Source organism: Zonotrichia leucophrys, chromosome Z, assembly GCF_028769735.1.
Source record: "Zonotrichia leucophrys gambelii isolate GWCS_2022_RI chromosome Z, RI_Zleu_2.0, whole genome shotgun sequence".
Lineage (NCBI taxonomy): Eukaryota > Metazoa > Chordata > Aves > Passeriformes > Passerellidae > Zonotrichia > Zonotrichia leucophrys.
In genome coordinates this window covers 44836233-44864140 of record NC_088200.1, presented here as the reverse complement: position 1 = coordinate 44864140, position 27908 = coordinate 44836233, and the positions used below count along the sequence as shown (strand labels likewise).

The window sequence follows — 27908 nt, the reverse complement described above, 5'->3', positions numbered from 1 at the left end:
AAGCACACACTTGAAGAAGGAAAACAAATCCAGCACAGAAACATTTTGCACTTACCTCCTCCACAGGACTCTGAGCACTCTGTAAAGCCTTCATACTCCCAGTCATAGAGCTCATCGAGCTCCTGCAGGCTGCCAGACAAAAGCTGAGTCTCCTCTGGCGTGTATTCCGCTGCCTCCCCGCTGCAAGGACCAGTGTAGCAGGCTCTGTGAGACACGGGTTTGGGACCTTCACACTCATCCATGGGCAGATCAGCCACAGACTGAGAGAAAGAGAGGAGCACTTGGCATTTCACAAGCCGCATCTGGCTGCCTACTCCGCAGGTGACACTGCAGGTGGACCAAGCCTCAGGAATAAACCTGTGAGAGGGAGAGAGCAAGGCAAGTTATGTCCACAAACTGACAGGGAAGCAAAAGCAGGATAGTCCTATCTAGGTAAAATTTTATTTAATGAAAAACAAGCACTTCATCCCATCATAAATTTATTAAAAATTACACACAGGAGGTTCTATTGACAGCTCAGTGGCAGGTCTCTTCATGTCCAATGGGCAAGACAAGCCCTTGTAAGATCCACCTTGATCCTAAAACATCTCAGTGCAAGGCATCTAGCAACCTCCCAATGTGCCTAACGTACATGACGGTCCCACTGGCTACCTTTTCCAAGTATTCAAACTAGATAATTTTTGCATTAGTTGTTAATTTTTTTTTTCACTAGTAAGTATTGAGCAGGCTGCTGTTATTTGGTAGTTGCAGAACTACATGGAAAATAATTTCAATTGTTTTTCTTGTGTCACAGGAACTGTTTTCAAGTCTTAATTTGAAGCTAGCAAAAGGTGAAGAGAATTCATAATATCTTAAGCTTTTTTTGTTGTTGTTTATTTTTCTTTTAAAATTTATATAAATGCAAATTAAAAAAATCTAAATAATTTTTTTTCCCCACAGGACATTTACCTTTCTCTCATTAAAAAAAAAACGCAACAGTGTTTAATTTCTATTGTGGGTTTGTTTATCTGTTGCACTTGTCTTACTGATCAATAACCCTTATATGCTCCAAATTTTTCCTTCTGGAAGTCCATGAATATTTTATTAAAAGCACTTTGCAGCTGTCATTACAGTAAAACAGACTGAATTCCTCAAAAATGGAATAATTTCTCAGTTTCTCTGTGTCGTCATTGCTTTTTCAATGTCAGTGCTATAAACTGGACTAGCATTTTACTCAAAGTTATCAAGCCTAAGATTCACATCCCATATATATATGATATCATTACTACTCTGTTGCAGTAATGTAGCGCACCTTTTTTTGCTGAGCTCATGCTGAACTAAGCTGACACGTAAATCTATGCAGAAACAATACTTTCAGGGCAGTTGGTAAATAACCTGCAACATCTGTCCTTTGATACCTGATGTCAGTGGCACTGGAGCACTGACACAAGTTATGAAAATAGGGTAATTAAGATGGCTTTATCTGACTGCCTTGCCTTCTCCATTGGCCGCTCTCCAAAACGTTCTGCCACAGGCAAGTTCTAAGGCAAGGGTTGTAGATATACTTCAAGGACTAGAACAAACGAATGAATGGCTGGATCTGGCACCGATCCTCGCGGAACCTCACAAGAACAATCCCTGTTGACAACACCCCCTCATTAACAATAAGTGTTTGGAATCTGTCTGCTTCTGCAAACTCAGCTTTTGGGATGTGTTTTTCATGGAAACCTGGCTGTCACTGACACTATTCATCTTCCTTTGGTCTTTATTTTGACAGGCCACACCAGAGTTGAACAGCTTTGACCAGGGCTAAAGGCAATATACCTGTCTGTTTCTGCTATGGTCTGGGGCTCTAGCAAACTCATTTCTTACCTTGGAAGGGGAACCATAGGAATCCCATTAACAGTTTTGATAGGAAGAAAAGGTATATTTAGTTCTGTGATCAGCATATTTGAAAATATTTTTACCCTCTTCTCCCTTTCATCCCCTGCCTTTCTTTCACTGACAAAAGGACTTTCCCTTCATGCTGAAGTTAAAAAAAATCCAAAACATAAAAGGGAAGCCAGTGTTTTCCCAGGATGTATATATCAGGATCCCTGACTGGAAGATCACAGTCTTTTGGAGCAGGGAGTGTGCATCTCTTTACCCACTTTTTGTGGGTCTTTATAAAACCTTGTTATAAACCTGACATCCGCTACTAGAACTATACATGGAAAGTAGTAGAAAGGGAAGAAATGAATTGCAAATATTATTGTAATATCTGAAAATATTTCTAATGCTGCTACAAAGACTGAGATAATTCTTTTAGGAGCAAAGCTTTTGGGAAACTCATGATGCAAAGTGGTTCTATTTTCCTACTCATAAGGCATTTTAACTTAAAATATCAGTCTTGTTTCCAAGATGATATCTTTAATTCTGAGAGGATTTTACACTTCAGCAACACAGGCAAGCCACTATAACTGCAGCTGCTGAAATTCTATTTTGATGCAGGAAATCTCCTTTCAGAGATTAAGCAGTTAAGCATCAGCCACTGTCACTTAGCTATATTTTGACTAGTTGAAATGTACACCTTCTTAACCTGGTAAACTGAGAGGTAGAAACACTAACCAGATTATGGGGGAAAAAAAAGTCCAGGTCTTCATCAGAAGCTGTCTTTCTTATAGTTTTGAACACTGCAAATTGTTCTGTAACTTTGCTTTGTTGAAGAACTCCTGTACTCCAAACCAAAAGGGAGAATATTCTTGAAGGTATTAAAATTACTAATTTAGAAAAACAGAGATACTTAAAATACTTGGAATATTTACACATGACATGTATCATACATACAAACGTGGAAAAAAAGGGAGAGGACACAAAAGAAAAGTAAGAACATTACTAAAGAAGACTGGATCCTTTTTAAAATGACGCTTGATCTATAAATGCCAGCTATTATATTATTTCACCCAAGTCAGCAGGAATTTGTTTTTTTTTTTAAAGCTATCTAGGCTCAATTTCTACATTTTAAGTTCTCACATTGGAAATGTGATTTAATTCTAATATAACTGTTAGCTGGTAAAGAGAATATTATCTGAACCAAAAGAGTAAAAAGCAGAAAAAAGAGAGGAAACTCATTAAATCCTGCAAAGAAATCTCCATATAGTAATGGTCATTACAAATGGAACATTTATGTAAAGTGAATGTATAACATAAATCTACAATGTTTCTAAATTTTCCACCATCCTAACACCAGAAAATTATAAAGGCTTTCAAAGATCTTTGTGTTGTCATTAATGACAAATGCTGCCAAATGGTGAGCGCAAACCACAAAAAGTATATGAATAAGAAGGAGACAGTTCATGGATTTGAAGTTATTTGTCCTGCATATAGCCCGTCTTTCACTGCTCAGCATTAGGCATTTCTGTATGCTAACCTCTGAGTTACCTAGAAAATGGAAGTAGTGGAATAGATATACTGAGAAGTACTTTTTAGAGAATGGGAAATGACTGAGGTGTTTCATTTGTCATTCCATATTGTTTAATTAAATTCCACTGAAATAACTGTCCCTCTAACAACAACCCTAATAAACACACCAAAGGCAATAACTCATTCCTTCAGCTAAGGACTGATTTATACTCCCCTCCATACAGAAATATATACGTAACTGGAGAAGTCAGAAGAGAATTCAGAAGACAACGCCAATGCTCAGCAGTGGGAGACCTTTCAGAGCAGGTCACAGTGGGTTCAGGGTGAGACCCATGGAGAGTTCTGCTGAGTGTTTCAGAGATTTTCAAAACTCTTGATGCATGTAGCAACAGCCCCTTCTGTCTAGGACATGGTTTCCTACAATATATTATGAAGAAAAACAAGTGTATACAGACTGGTGTGCTTTGAGCTATGGAGAAAAATAGCTAATTTTCTTCACTGTGACATAATTACATATTGCCCTTAATTTTGACTGCTTAATGGTTTTTCTGTTTGCTTTTCCCCTTTTTGCTTTGTTTGTTTGTTTGTTTGTTTTAAAATATCATTAGTTAAATCCATGGCTTAGGTAAAGTCTGAGGTTTTGAGACATGCACATACCAGTGGGACTGAGTATTCTAAGGTAGAGACACCTATCTATTAAGGTCTCTAAACTCAGATACTACTGGTGAAATGAAAAGTTCCGTGGCTTGCTTGAAAATTCTTGGGAATTTTCTGTGATGAATCCAGAACTGAGCACAGACTTCCAGAATCCTTGTGTTGAGCTGAAATGCAATTCCTTCCTCTTTCTTCAGGAAACACCACCTTTTCATGGGTTTTAAGGCCTGGGTAACACCACAGGATATTCACATAACAGCACTGGACAGCTGCTGGTGTCATTATTCATAGACATGGAACAGTGGTCATTACCACTTATCGATAAAATATCAGGCTCCATCTTTCAGAGTATTACAACTGGAGGCAGCCTGCACAGGTCCAATTCCAATCAGAGTGATTCCACTCAATCCCTCTATAGTTTCTTTTAAGTTGCTTGAATATGAATTTTCCTTCAGGTTTGTTTCTTTATTCGATGCTGTTGGTGCTTTTCATTCACTGCTGCCTTTTTCCACAGGGAACAACTGTTTCTGTCCTGTATTGCTGTTACACACAGATCTTCGGTAGTTGTGACTGTGCATAGTGGGTCCTCGAATGAGTAGATAGCAATCCTTAGCTAATGTGTGCATTGATGACCTTCCCTTTGACCTACCACATATATCAGATATTAATGAAGACTCTTCCTTTTCACTATGTGAATCTAAAGTGGACAAGCAATGGCTCAGTAGATAAAGTGATATATGCCCTCACTATCTTTTTTTTTGGCAATCCAACAATCAGAACATGCTCAATTTTTACAGTACAGCAGTAATGGAAAGTTTTAAACTTACTTACTGTGAAGTAAAACCTGTGAACCAGGTATAAAGAACATGATGGAAATTGTTCAATAAGGAAAATCAAACTAAAATAGCTTATGTGTCTTTAGAAGCATAAATACCTACTGAAAAGTAAGAAAGAGACATTGGGTGCCTCTGCCACACTGGTCTCTCTGTCCATATCCAATTCCCTGAGGGCTTTGTCACCCCTGCTAATGCATGTCAGGAATTTCCCTTTGTTTTTTACTGGGCTGGCCCCATCACTATGATGGTGCCATCTGGCATCCAGATATTATTGTTTGCCCACTCCCCCATCAATCTGCCATTCCCCCCTGCCTTTTTTTTATGGCTAGCACCAGGGTTGTTTATAGCAGTATGTTAAAATCTGGACATGGTGTTAACAAAAAAAAGCATTTTTCAAAAGTTAGAAATCTTATAAGAAACGCTCCACTACTCATAAACCTAATCTCACTATACATAGAAAACCGCATACTTTTTAAATCACAGCTGTGGTTCTTTCTGGCTGTCACACTGTGCAGGTGTAATGAATTCTAGAAGAAGAGGTCAGACAGTAAGATACAGTGGCTCCTTCCTCAGATAACATTTCTAATGCCTGGTGAATGGTTACTTCAGGGATGGACATCAATAGGAGTACAACACGCACCTCAACACAGGACAGCGAGGCCTTCTTACCTTAAACATTTGCGCTGACAAAGATTACAATACTTTGTTACCAACACGGAATATTTCACAGTCGTTCTGTCAGCAATTAATTTTTAATTGATCCCATTTAGGTGAGCAGTAGGTCAGACAACCCAAACATACCTATTCCCTCTAGACTTGAAGAGGCTAAATTGGTTGTGATTAATTCATTGAGCAGGAGAACTAATAAAGAAATATTTAAGATGCATTTACATATGAAGACTGAGTACCCAAGTGGATACTTTGCTATCTTTTAAGGATTGAGCTCCTTTAAAACCTTTCCTTAAACTGGGGAGTTCTACTCAGTCTTTTATTTTAGTGACACATGTGGAAAACTGCTACTGAATTTCCTGAAGAATATCAACCAAGTTTGACAGAGGAGTAAAATTCTCTGTGATAATTTTATACCTCTTTCAGAATCAGTTAATAGCAATAAATTCAGACATTACTGAGAGGAGAGGAAGGCAACTGACAGATAGACATATACAGACAAAATTAAACTGTAGGACTTGTTTGCATTAGAAATTCCTGAAGATATAAATTATGGGAAGGCATTATACACAGACGGAATAAAATTGCGGCATCTGGTGCTCTGGCAGCACACGTCAGCTAATGATTAAAATTACAGGTGGAAGGATAGTATGTGAGAAATATTGTAGCTTTATAAATCATAGCATGCAATTTCATAAAATTTCAAAAAATAATATTCAATAGAAAGTTACAAAAATCAGAAGACCGCAATGCAGAGATTCACAAATGTAAGAACTCAATTCATAGAAGAAATATGCTGATTCTCAATATAAACTTTGAGAAAGACAACAGAATTGCTTATAGCTGAGCTTTGTTTTCTTTGCCTGAATAAAGGGATAAAGGGGAAAGGGTCACAGTGGTCAAGGAAGAGTGGTCTACTGCTTACAAAGAATGGCCCTGTCTGTAGAGGAAAATAGGGGCAGTCAGGGACTTGGTGGCCTAAGAAAGCTTGGAAAGAGCCTCAGATGAAGTGAGGGAGAAGAATGAATCCTTGCTGATGTCTGCCCAAGTGGGGTAATGAAATTGGTAATTGCTGCTCCAACACAGAGTGAATAGAAAAGTCATTTAATCAGCCATAGTATGATCATTCATCAGCCAAAATATGTGGGTGGTAGCCTGACATCTGTAAGGGTGGTGGGCCATGGAATATTACATTGTGTCTCTGCCCAGTTGCAGAAGCACTAGCCAAAAGATGCATTATCAGGGAATACACCTCACACTTAGTGTGTTTGAAATCCCTACACAGCCGAATGAAAGCTGGGCTGAAAGCTGATTGTTCCTTGTATTTTGGTGTGTTATAAATGTTTTGTCTCCATTTTTATATTGTTGCACACAGTTTTTTAATCTAATAATGAGGGCCTAAAATGAGTAATTGTTTAAAGTCAGACATTAATGAAAAACAATGTTAACAGTGAGGCACCAAAACCAATTTTAGGTGGAAGTTCACTGCTAAAGATTCCTGAAAGAGATTAGATATTTTACAATATGCAGATGAATGTTATGGTTTACAAATGGGGATTGCATGGATGGTTCTTGCAGCACAAATTTTCTAAGTTTTTATTTGGTTTTCCTGTCTCATGCCTTATCACCAAAAATCATTCTAAAGGAAACTCAAGGCATCTCTGAGCTTTGGGAAAGTTTGTGTGAAGACCCTGACTTCGTGCCCTTTATTCTTCCTGTTAGTCAACAAATATAAAAATCTGTGCTTGAACTTATATTAACTGTGTTTCTCATCAGCCTAAAATAAAGATTAGAAATATTTCCTAGAGGTCTGCTTTGCAGGGAGAAAACATATGTAGGAAATGTCACTTCATGGCAGACTGAATCTAATCTGGACTGTGGCCCACTGTCCAGAATAGGAATACTAGTATTATTATTCCCACTGGCACAACTGGAGCCTTGCAGTAAATGCAGCAGTCTTTGCAGAAAACAGCCTCCAGTGCAGCAGAGCAGTGGCATGAAGTATGCAGATGTCCTAACTGCACTGAAAACAATTCGAAATTCTTAAATCCCTTTCCCTTTAGATCTCTCAAGGAGTGTTTTAGCATCACAGTAATATACCTGTAAGGTTTTCCACAATATTTTATTAAAATACACATCATGACAAACAAGAGGTTATGCCTGTTCTCTACAAATCCATTCTTGTTATTTCTTAAAGCTACATATATCCATATATGTCTATACAGATACACACACAAACATATATATACCTATACTCCTTTTCTGCAGTGCAATCAAGGTTGTTCACAAAACTGATCTTTCTTAATGTAACAAATTACTCTGAATATGACCAGAGTAATTTGATAGCAGCATATCAGTATTGTTCCTATTTTATGTATATTCCCAAGGTTTATTTACAGGTTGATAAATGCACATTTAACTAAGTAATTTAGTATAGCCATGAGAAAAAACACAAGACAATACACTTTACAAATGAAAAATTAGTATATCCACAAATATCAAATTTTATAGGCTTTGACTCTGAATTAATCAACCTGTAAAGTCTGTGGAACTCTGGAAGCAGTTAAAGATCTCATTATACCATATGCGATAGCTGAGACAAATAAAGACATACAAATGTACTTGTCTGTATAAAAAATATCTGTGTATGTATGTGTAGAAATGCTTCTGTATACATATATTTGTCTATATGTATGTGTATATATACATACGGCAGCTGGCTAATTTTTTTTTATTTTGGAGGACTTATTACATATGTCTCCAGCTTGCTGGCAATGCTCCAGTTTCTAATTACTTCAATTAAGATTAATTATGCCAGAACTGCAATTATATTGCATAAAAATGCTTTGCATTTTTATGTTTTATTAATCTAATACATAGTTGCAGTTGTAATAAAAAATGCCATGTGCTCAGACACAAGGAACTGGATCTTCATGGACCCTGTGTATGGAAGCTGCCAAGCTGTGAAGATACAGTGGTAATAGAGAGCATATAAATACATAGGTGGATGCACTTTTTTACTCTTATAATGATCTTGCATAAAATGCATTTATTTGATTAAATTAAATTTGCATTTACCCTCTTGAAATCTATCTCTTTGCACCTAAGTATGATACAGCCTTAAGACCATGGATTTCCACAGGGTTGGGCTCATCCTTTACACTCTAGCAGAAGACAAATACATTCAGGAGATTGTGCTAGTTCTGTGCCAGTCCCAGGCTCCCTTGTGGAAACACAGAACTACAGAGGACTCTGGATTGGAAAGGACCTTAGGGATTCTCTAGTTCCCACTCCCCATGGTTTGGGCAGGGACAACTTACACCTAGACCAGATTGCTCAGAGCCCCATCCAACCTGGCCTCGAACACCTCCAGGGAGGGAGCAACCACAGCTTCTCAGGATCACATAACAAGAACCTGTTGTAAGCAAATTTTTGAGACTTACGAGGGTTCTTCAGATACAGCTGTTCCTTCCTCCAGCTCTTGAGCCTGCTTATACCACGGCAACTTTGCTTCCACGGGAAGTTTCTCTATGGAGCAAACACAAGATTGTGAAAATAGGAAGCATGTGGTAACACTGCTATGTGTGCCACCCTCCCTTTGCTTACCAAGTGTGAATGTGATGTATGGATGCCTTCACACACACGGGGGCCAAGCAGAAGGAAGACAAAGAGAAATGAGAACACAGGGGAGAGAAACATACTCTTTCATCACCTAGACTATATTGTTTACAAGGTTGTATGGCCAGATATTTCACTGTTGCAGGTAGAAGGGACAGTGCCCTAAAGCCAGACAGGCAAATTAAAACTGTCACCTTTCAGACTATACAACGGGTCTATAAAAGCAGGCACTTTGGAAACTATTTTTTTGGAGGGAAACTTGCAAGTGTTACAGGCCTGCATTACACATGGCAAAATGTGTAACATGCCTGTATCTACATTTAAATTTCACAATGTCAGAAGACATGCTGAGCTTGGTTTTGGGAGATTACAAAAACAAAGAAAATCCTGCTTTGATGAGTGATACAACAAACAGGAAAACTATAATTAAATGGCTGAGCTACGCTTTTCAACTCCGTTTATCATTTCATCAGCTATGTGGATTAAAAAAAATGAACTTGATACTTTTTCTGTCATTCCTGATGGAAAACAGTGGAGCTGCTTTTCTCCCTCTCCAGGATGTGTGCACAGGGTAATGAGCTGCCCTGCTCTGGGGAATGCAGGGCCATGCTGCTTTGCAAGCCAAACTCCACTTTAATGGAGGGTCAGAGCGGAATAGTTGAGCTGGAGGCAGCAGAGCTGTTTTAGCTCTACAGGGGTATAAAGCAAGAGCAAACCTGGCACTAAAGGTTGAGAAGGCACTCTGAACTTCAACAGAACATTCTGGGCTAGGATCAGGGGAAAACAATACAAAGTGCAGTGAGACTCAGACTACTGAGGAGAACCAGAGCCAAACCTATTTGCTACTCACAAATCACCTCAGCCTTTTGGGTTTGAGTAAGGATGGACTTGTACTTGCCAACAGGAGCAGGTTAATGTCGTTCGGAATAGTCGGGAATTTTCTGTGGCTCTATTGTACAGAACATGTCACACATGCACATGAAATTTTCCATCTCTCAGTTGTATGACAAAGGAAAAATCACCTACAACTTGACTGAACAGCTACTGCAACTTCAGTCATGCAAATTTCCTTAGAGCAAGTTATTAACTGAGGAAAAGAGGGGTAATAATAGAATTATTATTCCTCTATTTTAAAAACAGCTTTCCACACTTTTCATCTAACACATTAATGCCTTTTAAGGATGAATGCCATCACAGCTCTTAGGTTAATCTATATTTTAATAATCATCCAGAATATGTAGGAAATATTTCTATGTTCTACAATTTGTTTTATGGGTTTTGGAAAAATCACAAATTACTTATGTGATTTTTTTGCTTAGATGCAAGTGTTCGTAAAAAGCAAAATTCTTGCCTAACACAGCCTGTTTTGTGACCTTTTAAATAACCTTCCTTTTTTTACAGGTGTAATTAATTAGCACATACACTGCAAAATTTGTTAGAGGATTAGAAATGTTGATGTTGTACAGTATGCTTTGACAGAAAAATGAACAAAAAGCACTTCTAACATAAGCTAAGGAGAAAATTTTACCTTTGGAGATTAAAGTAAAATATTTTCTTTTAAAACACTTCCAGTAAAAACACTTATATTACACAGAAAGTTGTATTAGATGAATATACCTTCTCTATAAAAAGTGAAAGTCATTACTCAATCTAGTGATGTCCTACATTTTCCCATTATTGGTGCAATATAAAGTGCCTTAGGGCTTGAACAAACTAAAATGAAATGAAGTATATGAACGATTTGCCTTTTATTTCTTTTTTGCAATTTTGCCTTCTGTTTCTTTTTTTCAGGGTGTAAAGAGAAGCAAGACTTTCACATTTTTTGCCTTGCTGCTTCTGTCAGCTAGTAAGACTGTATTCTGCTTTGTGTTAATCTAGCTGTCAAAAAAAACCAGTCTAGGACTAAAACACGCAATAGATGAGAGGTTCATTACCCCTTCTGCCCTAATTTTTTAACTCTAGTTGTGTGAAATAATAAGGAAAAATTTCTAGCCTAAAAATAGAGTAATTTGGGTTGGATGGCACCTTTGTACACCATCTAGTCCAACACTCTTCTGAAACCACTGCTCAGCCTTCAGATACAGTGATATTCAAACACGACACCTTGCATTATGAAGGGAAAACTGTGAGAGTGTTGCAGAACAAAGATGAGGAGGAAAACTAAACCAAATTACGCCAAGCTTTGCACAGGAATTTTCATTCCATGTGAAATAATGGAAGACTTAGGAAATAACTCCCTACATTCAGAAATTATGCATGTGTATGCTGCAAAGGGCAGCAGAAGATCTTATGCAGGGTAAAGGTGTCATGCTCTCGCAAGGGTGGGCTTCCAGAAAGGAGTAATTTACTTTGCTCCCTGATGACCCCTGTTTGAAGACATTTTATGACAGATAGATCCTAGCTGGCCGTGCATCCTTCTAAGCAGAAGTCAGTTTTGGATGGTTTGCAGCCCAAGATCTCTTCTGCATCTTGCTGCATTTAGCTTGGATGTAAACAGTGAAAATACAGCTAAATTTACATTTCTATTGCTTAGTCTGCTGGACCACAAATTAACTATGAAAACCCCAAAGCTTGTAAGATGAAAGAGTCAGCACTCACTCCAAGCTGCTGGCAGGCAGACAGGAACAGACAGGTGCAAAATCATAATGCAGGTGCAAGTGGAAACAGTGATGCCAGCAGCGAAACAAAACGGCTGAACATGAAAGAGCCCTGAAAAATTTATGAGAAACATTCTGCCTCATTACCTTTGGGCTTGTAGCAAGGAGTGGGTACGACACATTCTTCTTTTATGTGTGGCTTTGTTTTAGTACTACAGCCTCCTGTATGCATCCCCCTGTGGTCAATGCAGAGGACCACACGGTATCTGAGTCCTTGTCCACAGGTCACAGTGCACTAGATTGAAAAAAAACATAAAAGGAGAAAATGAAAAGGAGAAAAAAAAAGTCATACAAAGCAATGATAAATATAAGGGGAATATGCAACATAAGAGAGCCAAACATGATGCAGAAACACCCAAACTTGAAAACAAAATATTCATAATATGTGGTAATTATGGATAAGGTAAAATTGACAGAAACTTTTGCCTTTTTGCTCAGAATATTTACTGGATTTGGACATTTTGTCACTGGATTTCTCTTGCAGTGCCACTTTTGCAATGTTGCCTACTTGGCTTGTAGCCATCTGTCCCATATTGGATATGCTCAGTAACACCCTGTCAGTTTAATTTGGAGCCACTCTGTTTTGCTTGGACAAAGTACTGGGGCTTATGCATCAACAGGGACTACACTCAGCTATTCTGGAAAAAAGCACCAAACAGAATAGGAAACTATCAGACTTTCTTCTCTCAGACACTTTCTTAAGTTTTTTTTTTTAAATTTATTTTTGCTCTGGTTCATCAACTTTTATCCCCTGCACAGATTGTTTCAAAATTGCTTCCACAGGAAACAGTCAAGAGTACTAATCAGTTGGAAGTGCTATGGATGTTACCAATGTTGTTTTGCTCTTGGACAGCAGCTTTTATCTGAAAATCAACAAACACTTTGCAATCACCTCATCTGTAGGTAAGCTAGCCTAGCTTCTAAAGCACAATTTACTTGGTGAGAAACTGGATGGGGTGAGAAAATACATTCAAGCCAAGTCTTTATGTACAAAGTTAAAATATTTCACTACTTTTGTGGAAGGACATTTCCAAGACATTTACTTTTATAGAGAAGGAAAGGCAAGTCAGGAATAGACAAAATCAGGTATCAAAGAGCAGAGTCATATATAGATTAATGTGCTTCTTGAAATTTGTCAGCAAGTTAGAATTTCAATTTATGACTGAAATACTGTAATACAGAAATACCATTACATACTTATAGGGGTTTTTTTGTGCATTTCACTTATATTCCCAGTCTATTATTAGTAGAAGGTCACAAAATAATGTTACAGAACTGATTTAGTTTTCCATCATTCTCCTTGTTCATGTTCATTTTAATATATTTTTCCTGAGTGGTTGCTTTGCAGTTAGCAAACAGCATAATTTAAAATACAGGTGTTGGTAATGAGAGAAAACAGTAAATGTCCTAACTTCTAAAAACTCACTGAAGTATAATTTAAGATATTTTCCCTAGTGGGTTAAACACAAAACCAACAAAACTGAATTGGTTACCGGGGACCACTCTTGAGCAAGCCACTTTGGACAGTCAAATATATTGCAAGGCTGGACAACAGGCATCTTTGGAGTATACATGCATTTCCATTCTTCCACGGGGCTGATGTGCCCCTGAATGTCTTCTTCCACACAGGAGACACTGCGGCTTTGAATGCCCCCTCCACAGGATGAGGAACAGGCAGTCCAGGGTGTACTTTCCCATCTGGGAAAACAAAGAGGCATCAGGAAACATTACCCTTCTTGTTCCCACCCCCACTTGTACCCCCAAAATGCATAAACTGCTGTCTGAAAGGTTGCTTGTTTGTATGGGGGTTTTTGTTTAGTTGTGGGGTTTTGTTTTTTTTTTTTTTGGTTCAGCTTGGCTCAGCTTTTTTACTGGGGTAACATCAGTAAAAATTAATCATGCATCTGTTTTCACAGGTGTCCACAGTAGCAAAGCATGCTCATGGTTGGTGTCTTTTACACCACAGTTAATAATACGAAATCTCCTCTCTCCCACTAATCCAATTACTACTGCCACAGAAAATCTAAATACTTTTTACTTAGTTGTTTGTTTTTCCTTTTTTTAATTGATGGGATTATCATATTTTCATAATTTCTCATATTCTGAGGAATCTTTGTCACAAATCACAGGAAACAGCGTGCTGTGAGGCTCATGTCCCTTTTGCAGAACATAAAGGGAAAGAGCAGTGTTTTTTTCCAAGGAAGCAACTCAGTAGAGAAAAAAGCAAGAAAGATGAGAGGAAATCATCAAAAATAAAAATATGACCATACTTCTAAGATACATGTCCTCTGATGGATAAACCAGGTGGACCTTGTTTCCTTATAGTTAAGGCAGTGAGAGGAGCTGAGAACCCATCTTTTCTCTACAAGTGCCATGGAGAATGCAATGAAAAATCCTAACAACATATGCATGTTCTGAAAAGCTATGTACACTTATGAGAATAATCCTTTTTTTAGTGATGCATATGCCATAAGGTATGCATTACTTCATATGTGTATATATATATATATATATACACACATGTCTGTCCACCAAAAATAGTCTGGTATTGCCTCTCTTATATTCAAGCCTTTGTCACAGATGGGATGTGGGACCATTCCCATGATCTAGTGTGGCTATTTCTGTACATTACTGTGTATGACTGAAGTACAGAAGTATGTCTGTCCTGCCCACCTGGAAACATTTAATGAAATAATTCAGTAGCCCACAAGGCAAATGTCTTTTTCATAATAACATTACAAATACTGTTTGAAACAACAATTTTGGTCAAAAGATTTCAGTTTTTGATCTCAAAGAACAGTTTTTGTGAAAAACACCTCACCAGTTTCCTCCTTCAGACAAGAAGTATAAAAACTGAAAGGTGAGGACTTTTATTGTCTCACTTAAAACAAAGGAAATATTTTTGTCAAGTAACAAATACAGGATCCCCAAGATTGTTGAGCAATATGAAAAATGCTTATCTTTCTCTCTAATTTTCCATCATGTCAGCCCACAATCTACTTATCAGCACCTAGCAATACCCTGACCTGGCTACTGTCCAGTAGCACCATAAAATTCAATGTGAAATGGCTTAAATTAAAAGTTGTTTATGAGTAGTAAAGCCACTGATTAATTCTGTGACTTACCACTAGGAGTGGTGGAACAATTTTTACACCATGCACAGCCATCATCATGTGCTGATCATAAGTCACATATTTCACAAAGATGTAATTTTAGGGGTACTTCTACTTAAATGTGTTTCCTGTGGTTCTTAAGTTTCCCAACATACAGCTAATGTTTCTTACTACCACAAACAAGAGGCCCAAAACTGAAATTCATGAACTGCAAAATTTGCTTGGCTCAAAATTTGATGGCTCAACCCATGTAAGCCAGCTTTTACTAGCCTTAAAAATGGATGGCACCAGGAAGTTTCCTGAAGTCTGTGGGACAAGTTTCCAGATGTTTTAGGCAACCTTAGCAAATTCAAGTAGCTTAAATATAGCAGAGAGTTTTGTTCTCAGTTGGAGGTTGCTTCATGTTTTGGCTGGAGACTGTGGAGTATGAATACACTGCATTTGTACACTCATGCTGAAACCTCTGTGCATCAGGCCTCAATACAATTGGATGGAGGTTGTTTCCTCACCTGCATGAGACTATCAGGTTGTCTAGAGGGTTCTTTCTGTGATTTCATAATGCAAGACACAATAAATTAATGAAGAAGAAAACACAGCCCAATACTTTTGCATGTCCAGGCAGTATTTTAAAACCTAGAGGTTATTATCCTTCAGCTATCAAAAATTTTTATAATCAACAGTCTTATTCACTACTTTAAAAATAGTTACTCATCTGATTATTTCCATGAGAATCTTGAGTCTGGCATTAAAGACAATTGTGAGACAATTTATGATAATAATCAGGTCTTGATCCTATTCCTGCCCTAAACACCTACTTCTTAGAAAAGTCAGTGAATGAATGTCCCTGGGAAAGGCATCAGCATGGGTTTGTAGGATCAGAAAACAGCACTAATATTGCCAAAACTCAAAATCTCACAAATTACAGGCATGCAAGAAGCAGACAAATGGGGGTGAGGGAGAGAAAATCTTGTGGTTCACAATAAAGCCACAGATTGTAGTTCTGCTCAGAGAGGAGTAAAGGGCAAGAATAGGAAACTTGTGAGAGAAAAGGGGAAGTGAGGTTGAGAAATGAGAGAAAGAAAGAGATCACACACTTAATAAATCTGGACTTCTCCTTCAGTTAGGCTTTAATTTCAGTTCTGCATTGACAGAATTTATTACAACAGGTTAGCACTTGAACATCTCTATATTAATGTGTAAGAGTCCAGAGAAGCAGAATCTGTTAATTTAGCCTGAGAGTAGAGCAGGAGTACAGAGAAGAACAAAAGAAAAAGAAAACAGATTTGTTAAGCCTAGCATCTGGTTGACTTTTTTACATACCGAGGAAGGGGATGGTAGAGGTCATAGGGCATGATCTGCTTGTATCCATCACTGTTAGGAACAATAATGCCAACCCTCTGAGTAGAAGGTACACATAATAAAATAAACACTAGATGATTACATTATACAACTTTTGTATTACAATATTGTATTACATTACACAGCTTTTTATATTACAGTATTATAAATCAACAAAACAAGATATTTTACCTAAGATGTTTTCCCATTAAAAAAATATATATACTCCCATCCTACTTTTTCTGACTAATTCAAAGAACAAATCAGTGGTTACTACTTTTTTCTTATAAATAGATTACTGTTGGACAAATAAGCAATCTATTGCTAAAAGTGACCCAAATATTATTTTAACTTACATTTTTATTATCTAGCATCAAAAAGAATGTTTCTATACTTGATATATTCTTGGAGCTTGGATCCAAAGTCACTGATGACAATAGGGGAACTTTTATCTGCTGCAGACCTCTAAATAAATTCCTTTTTATAACAATTTTATGGTTGTTTCTGCCCATCGAGTAAAACCTCTCCTTAAACAGGGTACAGGATTAGAAATCAGAAATTAGAAATCACAGCGCAAGAATTTGTATCTGCAATGCTTGTCTCTTCACCTTAAACTAGTACAGACCTGTATTTTTTTTTCCCTGAAAGAAAGAAGGAGCCTGAGAAAAGTAATATGTCAGGTAGAATTTTTTAGTTTGTCAAAACTGGTTGGATTGCTTTGCTGAACTGTTATTGGTGTGGTGTCACAATGTAAAATCTAGAAGTTACAGAAGGCAATAGCGTACATCAAAATTAGGAGTTTTCTGAAATATTATCTTGCCAGTTATGTGTGAGATGGATGCCACTTTTCTCATTGTCAACTACAGGATCTCACTGAATTGCTGGTCTGAAATATTGTATTTTGTCTGCACTGTTTATAATTTTGGCTCAGAGTAACTTTAACCATTTTGTTTCCTAGTTATCAGACATATCTATTAAAATAAACCAGATGATCTTGGAGGACCTAATTTATCACCTTCATCAAAGCCATTTGGGTATTTGGATGGGGCAAGTGGACAGAAGAATCAAGAAGTGAATACTAACTGCAATAAAATAAAAAGTGTGTCTCCATCCAAGTTACAGAGAGATGAAAGAAAATGAATGTCAAGAGGTGGTTTTGGGAGCCTTTTACAGATGAGAGGTGGTAGGTATGCTGCTGTGGATTTCTGCAAGGGGGCAGGAGTGAGGGAGGGGAAAGGGAGAAAGTATTCTCCATCCTCCATGCTCACTGAAAAATGCTGTGAGCATTCAAAGGAGTCTTGTCAGGCCAGGCCTAAAGGGGTCTATTCTCCTTTGAGTCAACAGGGGTTTTGTATGCATAACTTGTCCAAGATAGAAGAATAGATCCCATTGTGTTTCCACAGCAAGGAGTCAGCGCCAGGTCAGCGTGCTGGAATTTTCCAGCTAAAGCGCGGGAAGCAGCTGGAGCCCTGGAAGTGTGTGAGAGGGACTAGATAGTTCCCTTTAAGATTAGCAGCCACTGCAGTCACAGGAACTCTCTGCATGAGTGCGCATATTTGCATTTTCGAAGAGCTGCTTGTCCTCACAAAAATCTAAAAATCTAGGAGAGGTTGTTCTGGCACTGGGAAAAGACAAATGGGTCATTTAGAGTATGGTCAACGAACAAGTCTTTTCAGACTTAGCCTGATGGGTAGACATCTATAGAATGTGAAGGAATTGTGTACTAGTATTTTATGATAGAAAGAACTTCTTGTGATGGTTTTTTTGCCCCTGCCTTGGAAATTTGCTGTTTTCCTGACTCTTCAACTACTGCTGCTGAAGTTCCCTTCTGAAGCTCTCTGTCTGCACTTTCCAGCTCATCATCTTGCTGAGAAGTGGATGGGAAAAAAAGTTAACATAGTGAGTTAAAAAATAAAATAATTACATTATAAAAGCATCCACTGCCTAAGAAAGAAGCAAATTTCAATAAAATTCTAATTCATTGCAGTGAAAAATATTTTATTTCTAATAAACATGATTGTCTATGGGTAATCCAAGTCTACATGCTTTAGAATGCATTACTTCCAAGACTGTTCAGACAGAAATAACTGTAACATATTCAAAAACTGTTATGAATATTAAGTAGCATTTACAAAGCACTAGGTTAATATTGTAATTGGAAAGGTTTGACCCTCAGAAATTTTGCATGCAAAAATTACATTTCTGTAAACAGTATTGAGCTCCACAGATTTACTGATTCTGTCTTTGTCCATATGTGAAAGGCTGCCAAAGGCTCTCATTCTGCAACTACAAGAAAATGAATCACAGCCATAAAGTCTTAGCAAAGAAAAAGACCCCCACAATAATACACAATGGTTTAATTTATGACTTTAAAAAAGAATTGTCTTAAAAGTTAAAACAGAAGAGCAGATGGCCATCATATCATTAATGCCATCTGCACTTTTCTAGCTAGTCTTGTGTGAGGTTTTTGTATGTGCTCCATAAAAAAATCCCTAAGTTAACACTTAAAAAAAAAACAAACTTAAGAGATTACTTCAGTGTATTCTTACTTTTTGATGGGACAAAGTGGTTTAAATTCCATTACTCTATCAGTCCATCATACTCCTATAAACAACATAGAAGAGATCTACTTTATGGGGTCTATTTACTGCACATTATCCAGATAATGCAAAGGGGATGGTGTGCTAAACGAGCAGAGGAAATAATAATTCCTTCACTGAAATATGTGCGAGTAGCTAACAGGACTCATTCACAAAACATCAAGAGATTTGGCAGGAGCAGGAGCAGAAAGCAAATTACTTTGCAGCGCTGTTCTGTCTCATATGTCTGCAATCTACCATGCCTTTCAGACCAACAAGTCCTATCATATATTCTGCACATTGTGGTTTTTTTCCTCCTGAGGGCTGGCAGTCTCAACACAATTGCCCTTCCAAGGCATGGTTGGAATAGGAGCTGCACATGCCAGAGGTGAGAGTGCTGCAATCAGATTTGCCATCTCTGCAAACATTCAGCCTTCCCCTGGGATGAGTTTCCACAGCTGCATTCCTTGGAAGACAAGTTTGGTCAACTCCTCCCCAGTTGCTCCTTTTCCTGCTTAACTGGATTTAGCACAGATGACAAGCTTTAAGCTCCAGCGCCTTTCTCCTCTACTTCCCTGATGACTCCATCTTTCTGACAAGGCCAGCCTTCCCCAGCTCTCTCTCCTGCATGCTGATGAGTCTCTCAACCTGTTGAGCCAAGCAGGGGCAGGGGTGCTAAAACTGAGAGGAGCCAGCAGAGAGAAAGGACATCCGCTCCCAAGGTGCCTCAGGGTGGTGTGACTCACATGGGGACAACCTGCCACTTCTGTACCGATGTCCTGCACCTTGCTGTGCTGCTGCCCAGCCTCTGCAGCATGCTCACGTGCTTCTGGCTCGTAGCCTCCACTTCTTCTGAGGGCTCTGTTTTGCTGGGGGTGTCCTACTGACAGCTGCAGGGCTGCCCATGCAATAACCTGGGTGGCTGCACCCATTACACCTCTTTCCTGATCAAACTTGCATGTGAAGGTTTAAGCCTTCACTGATATCTGTCAGACCTGAGAGTACATTATCTGCATGGCAGGGACTGTGCCATCCAAGCAATGGAACATGTTTAAGACATTATTAGCAGCGAACAAATAATAATGAAATGTTAAAGTAGCTTGGGTTGGCTGTGCTGGAAGATATGAAAGTGCTCACCACCAGAGACAACAGTTTAGCATCTAAGCCAGCATCTCTGTGAAAGTCATGATTTTCACTGGACAGACAACAATCTTGTGCAAAAGACTGCATTTTAACACTTCAAATCCTGACACCAAGGTGGTGTGTGGTACTGCATTTCAGTGATCTCTGAAGATGTCACACTGTATCTGCTTGATAAGAACACTTTAAGAACACTTTGTATGTTGAGAAACAGTTAATGAGACTCTCTAACAGATGGTATCTGTTAATGCCTCCCATATATTATTCTGGGGATCTACTACCTCTTCTCTTCAGAGCGGGGGCAGGTGACAGTAACACCGTGGGTACAGGCCACACTGGTTTCAGTGCCTATTCTGCAGGTAGTGAAACAGTACTTCTCAGTTATGGTACCAGTATGAGTCACCTTTCTGGTTTCTGGATGTTATCAATGTGAAACTGAACTACTATGTACATCATATGTATTGGTCCTTTTATATGCTCTTAGTACTTTACAGATTGGCAAAAGCCAATGTCTGCTGCTTAAACAGTTAAAAGTGGTATGTCAGTGGATACTTTAAAAACCCACTTATGAACGAAAAACACTATTTAGGAAGCCATTCTTCTGTGTCAGCATCCAAAACACCTCTTGCTTTAAACAGAATGTCGGTTTGGCATGACAGTATCTTACCTTTATAAAAAATGTCTTGTTTATGGTGCAGATTTTAAATTCTAAACAACATTTTGTTTGTCATTGCCATAGACTGCTAAACCCCAATCTCTTCACAGTGCTCTAAAGAGATGTTTCCAGTCAAAAGCAGAAAAAGTAATTCGTTTCAGTAGCATGACTGTAATGCTTCTAAACATCTCCTATTTTTTTATTCAGTTCAATATTTTGTTGTGGTTTGGATGAGCAGTTTTTGATACAAAGAGGGAATGAGCTGGTAAGTAGTTAACAGTACTAAATTTTAACAACTGAATGTCCAGTGAAAATCTTTGTAAATGACTTGCTGCAGTTTTGGCATCTTCTAGGACTTAAACTAGACTAATTTTCCTACAACTTCATCTTGGGTAGACAGATATCTGTATCTGATGCTCATAACAGTACGTGATATATTTTCCCACCTTACAGCTTGTTATTGGAAGAATTCTGGAACTTCTTTCTGCCTTTCTTTCCATGTTTCATTAAGACGTATTGTCCCCTCAGAGCTGAATTTGCTCTGCTATTCACATCTTTTAAGTGCTTGAAAAATGCTTCCTGGCCCACCCCCCCACCTAATCTAAATTTTCTAGATTAATTTTGATTACTTCTGCCCTGTCCAAAATTTCAAGGTTTCAACTACTTGTTTTGAGAAGAAATGTATCTCTTTAGGTATCTGCTGCTCTTGAGCTTGGGTAACCAAATTATTACTACCAGAACATTGCCATTGGTACCAGCTCCTTTTCCATCTACAACTCCACTTTCACACTGCCAAGCATATTATGAACTTCTCACTGCTTACAATAATTCTGAATAGCCATAACATCCTGTTGTCTTTTGTATGCATTTACTTGCACTTCGGTGTGCTTGTTAAGTTAGCTGAAAATGAACAACTGAAAACTACAATTTTGTTAAAATTTAAATTGAATTTTAAATTTCTTTTTTGTAATGCCTACCTCTGCCACCATGGTATCAATATTTAAATGAGAATGCTAAAAGAAAAACTTTGACAAGCAGGAAGAGGAGTTTGCAATTTCGCTGGAGGACTCCATAAATAGGGTGTATCTAAGAGTTCTTCAGGTCTCTGGACACTAAAAACCTTGCTGAAATGAGAGATTCTCCCCCCCTCCCCAAACTATTCCACAGGTATAAACAATATTTCTAGTGGCAGGCTTACAGATTGAACTCTAGGCAAACTCCAGGAACTCAAGTGTTAAAAACAACACTTTATACTAGAGGCTTGCTAATACAAAATTTTTTAGACAGTTGCTTTATGAATTTAGAATCTTTGCTGAAGCTGCCATTAGAAATCTTTATATGACATTGAAATCTCCTAGTAAAAATACAAATAGACCTTTTGTGACTCAGAAACTCCCACATTAACATGTAGCAGGAATAGGCAAAAAATATGGGAGTTGTAAAAATGTAGAATGGCATGGCTGGGAATGCTCCCTAGAAGCTGAAGACCAAATCTAGAAATAATACTGAGAGTATCCTGGTGAATGAGTGAATGATGAGTGGGGCAGCAGTCTTTTTCACATTTGTCTAAATTGCTTTTTGGGGGGAAGCCTGTCTTGGAATTATGAAACAAATTTATCTTCTGCTTATAGCACCTTAGAATTATCCTAAGTGTTTAGCACACCCAGTTAAGTCAAATCTGAAGAAACCTTTTCTCTAAGCAAGAAAAAAAAATCCATTCATTTTTTACTAAAATATACCAGAAAGGAGGATAAAGATGAAAGCCAAAATTAAATGGGTGAAGCACTAATACTGGATTTTGCCCCATGGAAGGGGAGTGGACTAGATTGAATTGGCTGCTGTTTACGTCAGTAGGTAATATGCATATAGACTTATTTTTGCCAGTCAAAGGCAGACTGCTGTAAAATCATAATGGACTGTAAACAAACAGGTCTTTTCTTTTTACTTTGTTGGTTATTAAGGATGCAAAACAGATTTGGTAAGAGAGGCTGAATGGAGCAATGCTATGTAGGGATTAAAAGGCACTAAATGTCATCGTGTATCATTTGTTCTGTGGCATGAATCACTGCTCTGACTTGGATGAACAGTATATGTGGCTGCCTCTACATAACCTGGAAAATGAGCATGTATAAGTTATATGTGTTTGATAAATAATTATCCACATATTTTCCCATGTGCATTGAGACTAAGCTTTTTTGCTATTCATGGTGCCAGCAATACTGCTTATTGCCATAGTAAGCACAATAAAGTAAACATTTCTATGCACTAAACCCAAAGAGGCAACAGGCTCACACAATACTTGTGGTATTAATTTAAACTTTTCTTACCCTTTGCTAAAAATTTTAGTGTTTAGTGTTTAGAGCAACCACTCTCAGTTCCTTTATTCAGCACCACTATGGTCTTCAATGATTATTTTCTGTGGCATTCATTAACACACCATAGGAACAGTCATCAACCACTAATCAGATATGTCTCAATGGAACTGGGTTTGCCAGGAAAAATTAACTTCTTGGTTTTATACTGGTGGAGCAGAGCAGCTCCCACATAGCACAGACACTGCAGAGCCTCCTTGTCCACACTTCTGACCCTGTCTCTGCTTCACCTACCATCTTCCCTACTGTGAGAAATCATCAGGAATCCAGAAATTACCACGGATTTTCTCTTTTTTTTTTTTTTTTTTTTTTTTTTTCATCTGGGTTGTTGGTTCTTGAATTCTTTACAAAGGCACTTTTGAAAATAGCAATTTGAAATTTGGCAGACTGTGAAGATGTTTCCAAAAAGCCAGGTCCTCTGGGATGGCATAGCTGTATTTCTAAATGACTCTCCCTCCCCTTAGGGTCTTTATATCAACAACTTTTCCTTGTTATGTCTTATATAAAACAAAATTGCTTCCTGACATCTGCCCAGCTGTTATTTTTTACCTCTTTCCTTTCATATACCATGTAGTCATCTGCATCACCATTTGAGAATATGTTATTTAAAATCATTGAGAAAGTATGGAAAATATCCACCACAAAAATTCCAGAGGCAAATTACATATTTGAACCAGAAGAGTAGGTTTAAAAAATAGCATCTAAGAATTAAAAAAAAAAAAAATAAAGCAACTACATAAAATTACCTTCACTGAGACTGTGATAAGTGACTCTAGAAGACAGGTTCCATATTGATTCATATTTTTCAACAATCCTTTTCCTGAAACATTCATGTATTGGCCTTCTACCTGATCATACCTGGCCTGTACTGACATCTGCCTCTAACAAATGTGCTTAAAGGAGTAAAGTGCAATACACTGTAGGTAAAGGGGTCTTCTATGACAAAGAAATCTGAGTGTTATCTCCAAAAAAGTCAGTGAACTTCAGTGAAAACTTCCTATAAGAAGTAAAACTTATTGCCTTAGAGTGATTTGTTCTGCTATGATAATGCCTAGCTACCCTAAAGCTGGTACATCTGGTTTGGGCAGCAACCACCTTCAGTCAGGTGGATACATAGCCCCACAATTTTCTTAAGTATCCTTTTACTCATCAGGACATCTTTTCTCTTTGACAACCTCCAGAAATCTGAAGTGACACAGCAACTTTTTCAGTGACACTTGCTTGAAAGCACAATATCAGAGTTGGTAAGAAACAAGCCTAGAGGGAAAGGAGCTGGTGATAATATGGCTTTAGGGCATCCTTGTCCTGTCTGCTGGGTAATGCTTAACCACCTTTTGGCAAAGCCACACAAGATGACCAAAAGATTTAGATTGCACAAATAAATGCTTGCTGCTTATTGAGTGGCTGCAGATGGACTCCCCACTGAAGTTCAGGGCAATCAGTGCAACAAATGATTGGTCTTTTTTGTGGTTTTCTTTCTTTTCTTATACATGAGAAATCTGACTATCTGATCTTACTATTTTTATTGTTAATCTTCTGAGGAAGAATGCACAGCAAGTTCCACCCTAATACCAGGAAGAATATCTTTACTGTGCAGTGTCAGTGAACTGGCACAGATTGCCCAGAGAGGTTGTGAAGTCTCTCTCACTGGGGATGTTCAAGAATCATCTGGACACAATCCTGTGCCATGTGCTCTGGGATGACCCTGCCTGAGCAGGGAGGCTGGACCAGATGACCCCCTGTGGTCCCTTCCAACCTGACCCATTCCGTGATTCTGGGGGCAGCAGAGAACAGACTCAACCTGACCCATTCCGTGATTCTGGGGGCAGCAGAGAACAGACTTTCATGTAGGGCCAAAGAACATTGTTAACTAGAGCAAAATCACTCATTACATTTTACAAGCTGCCATAAATGCAAGCAAGCCTTTCATTAAGGAGAAAATCTGGGAAAAAACCCCAACCAACTCATAAAAATTGTTCATCTAAATGTGATGACAATAATTTTCCTGCAAAGACTTTTTCCATCTCACTAACACTAAAGAAACATGTATTCAGCACATGAATTCAGGGCATGGGGATGGTATAATTTGTTGGAGAATTTGTTTTCTCATACTTGGTAAAAATAATGAGGCAAAATACATTCTGAGGGGAAGAAACAACCATTTCAAATCAGTTTTTGCTCTATGAAGGTGCTAAATAGGTGTTCTACACTGTGCATTCGTAGAATGATAGAGAGGTTGAATAATGTATGATAAATTACGCTGTGAGAAATAGCAACAGAATATTCTCCTATTTTATTTTACCCCTTTAGAGCACAGTCTCCCTTAAAATTAAAGCCAACTGACCTTGCAGGACAAGGATCCAGATTACACTCTTGAAGTTTTGGCTTTGGCTTGATATTTTCAGGATAATAGTGACAGTATTGATCTGCTACTACCCGATTGCTTCTCAGATCAAAGCACTCAGCAGATGTCAGTTGATAACCTGCGATACACAGAGGAAAAAATAACATGAGATGTGATATTCTTCCTGTCTGGCTCTGAAATGTATCTAAGTTCTGGTTTGGAAAAAAGAAACTAATTTCAGCTTGCTTCAGTGCTTTTGGACATAACAGATGTTGTTTTACAGGCCAGATTGAAAACAGCAATGCAAATTACATGTAGTAGGAAACAGAAGATAACCAGTATGGTCAAACAAAAATTCAGAAGTCTAGAAAAAGCAAAGAAAAACAAAGGCTGAGGTTTCTTAGTCACCAAGAATTGAGCCCTTAGTTTCAGTATAGAGAGTAAACCTGCTGGTAGGAAAAGGGACAAATGGAGACATCTTGTTTTACCAAATCCAGGCCCAAGTCCCATCAGCCCTTACGTCTGATAGCTATAGCATTAAATGCAGGTACGTAGCTATCAAAATGTCCTTTATCTACAGAGGCTGGCACAATGCTGAAATCCACAGACTACTACGATGTTACTAAATCCCTCCCTTCATTTAGTTCTAATTATTCAAATTTTTAGATTCTGCCATTTTTAAGGTCCAAAACTCAGGGCAGCAGTTGGGAGAGGTCATGTATGCAGATGACAGCTTTTGAAATACAGTGGTAATTCATTACCTCCACCACAGGATGCCGAACAAGGGAAAAAATCCGTTTCCCTCCATCTGTGAATGATCGGCTGGTAGAAGATGAACTGGACTGAACTGTCAGCAGCACCAGCATAATGGATCTGAAAAAGAGTTAATATCAAAGAGTGAACCTAACACAAATGCTGTGAAGAAGTATTCCACCAAAAGCATCTTGCAGATTGGAGACATCTTGAAGCTTCATGAAATACCAGATGTACTCTGCAATAGGAATGCTAAACACAAAACCAAAGCATTGATTGGTGGCACAATCTTGGGTTCAAAACACAGTCAAAGAAATTTCTGGGCATAAACAGCGACCATATTTTGAGACCATGTTCTGAAAAAATGAGTACATGGCAAATGTATGATTAGTGCTACTGAATAATCTTATAGGGGCAGAGGATAGAGACTGGTGCATCAGAAAATTACCTTACCCTATCTACTGTCCCTGACACATGGACATAGATTTTAGATCGTTAATGTTTCTCAAAAACCATTTTCTGAACAGTTACAATACGCTGGATGGTACAGAGTAAAACATGTGAGGCTGCACTGTGAAAATAAACAGTATAAAAACTTTAACTTGCCGTTGTTTTTTTTTCCTTTCCTGAGGTGAGATCTTTATTTCATTCTTCTTTGTGGCCCTGTCATTATTATGAAGTTTGTTCTTCTGCTTATTTTGCTTGTGAAAATAGTCATAGGCATGGAATCCTGCCTGGGGCTAAGTGCATGTCTGCAAAACTGTCCTTGGAGCCTAAAAGCCACTTGAGCTTAAAAGCTAGCATGCTTTCAGTAATAGGTGTGCTGAATGAATGTTCCACATAAACAAGAGTTTGTAGTGCAAGGACTGCAATAGGAGAGACCTTCACACTGGTAAAGCAGCACCACTTGCACCCTGCCCAGTAAAAAATCCTTCCCATTTGATATCTATGCTGATTATTCTAGTTATGAGGACTTCAAAATTTCAGGTGGTTATCCCCTGTCCTTACCTTTATGCCTCAGCATGAACAGTTGGAAAGGGAAGAACAAAAATCTGCTACTGAAAACCTCTCCTATTTGATTACTTTTCCCAGGACACAGTATTTCAGTTGCTGCTTGAGCATCTCTGCATTAGTGGCATAATGCTATCACAGTAGAGAAAACTGCCAAATCACATCTAGAAAGGATGGACCCTTGTCCAAGACAGTACTGCTGCTCTCAGGACCAATCCTCACACCTTTTTTTTTCAGACAGTTTAAACTGTTTGACCATTGCCTCCTTTTCCTCTTTTTCCTCTCGTTTCAAATGAGTCTCCTAGTTTTGGAAACACAATTTTTCCCTTACTCTTCTCTCCTTCCAAACACCAAGAGACATTGTCAAAGAATGGTCTGTGAAACAGAAGCAAAAATATAACAAACTGAGATGAACTTTGTAACTTGGGTTGTTTGTTTTGTTTTTCCCTGTAGACGGACAGCAAGATGATTACAAACCAAGATATATTTTGAAGAGCAGGAGGAGGGCAAGAATGTTGATGTGTGTATGAGGTCTGGTCCACTGAGACTAAGGCAGGTTGCCCTTTTCTAATTAAACAGTGATTTCAATTCTCAAAAGGATAAAACCCCAAACCAGCTGTAGCAATACAACTGCTTCAGCAAATGGGAGGCCTTTTGAACAGATCAATATTGTTTGAATGTGTGTGTCAGAAACAGGGTACTTAATTCCTTGTGCGGGGATGGTGCATTAATTACACACTTCACAAGGGTCTTTCCAGGCTCATGAAAGCTTCAGGCACTCCTGGGAA

General features: G+C 38.3%; 1 protein-coding gene across 3 annotated transcripts in view; it reads right to left on the bottom strand.

The window, feature by feature from the left end:
* ADAMTSL1 (ADAMTS like 1) overlaps positions 1–27908 on the bottom strand; it is a 381502-nt gene that overhangs the window by 79797 nt on the left and 273797 nt on the right. For 2 of the 3 annotated variants that reach the window (XM_064736915.1, XM_064736913.1), the window contains 7 exons: positions 26118–26229; positions 25357–25495; positions 16249–16299; positions 13309–13513; positions 11903–12050; positions 8984–9068; positions 56–357 (listed from right to left, as the gene is read on the bottom strand). In XM_064736915.1, coding sequence (XP_064592985.1) covers positions 56–357; positions 8984–9068; positions 11903–12050; positions 13309–13513; positions 16249–16299; positions 25357–25495; positions 26118–26229 — 1042 coding nt within the window. The remainder of the gene's footprint in view (positions 1–55; positions 358–8983; positions 9069–11902; positions 12051–13308; positions 13514–16248; positions 16300–25356; positions 25496–26117; positions 26230–27908) is intronic. The other variant, XM_064736914.1, reaches the window with a different exon arrangement.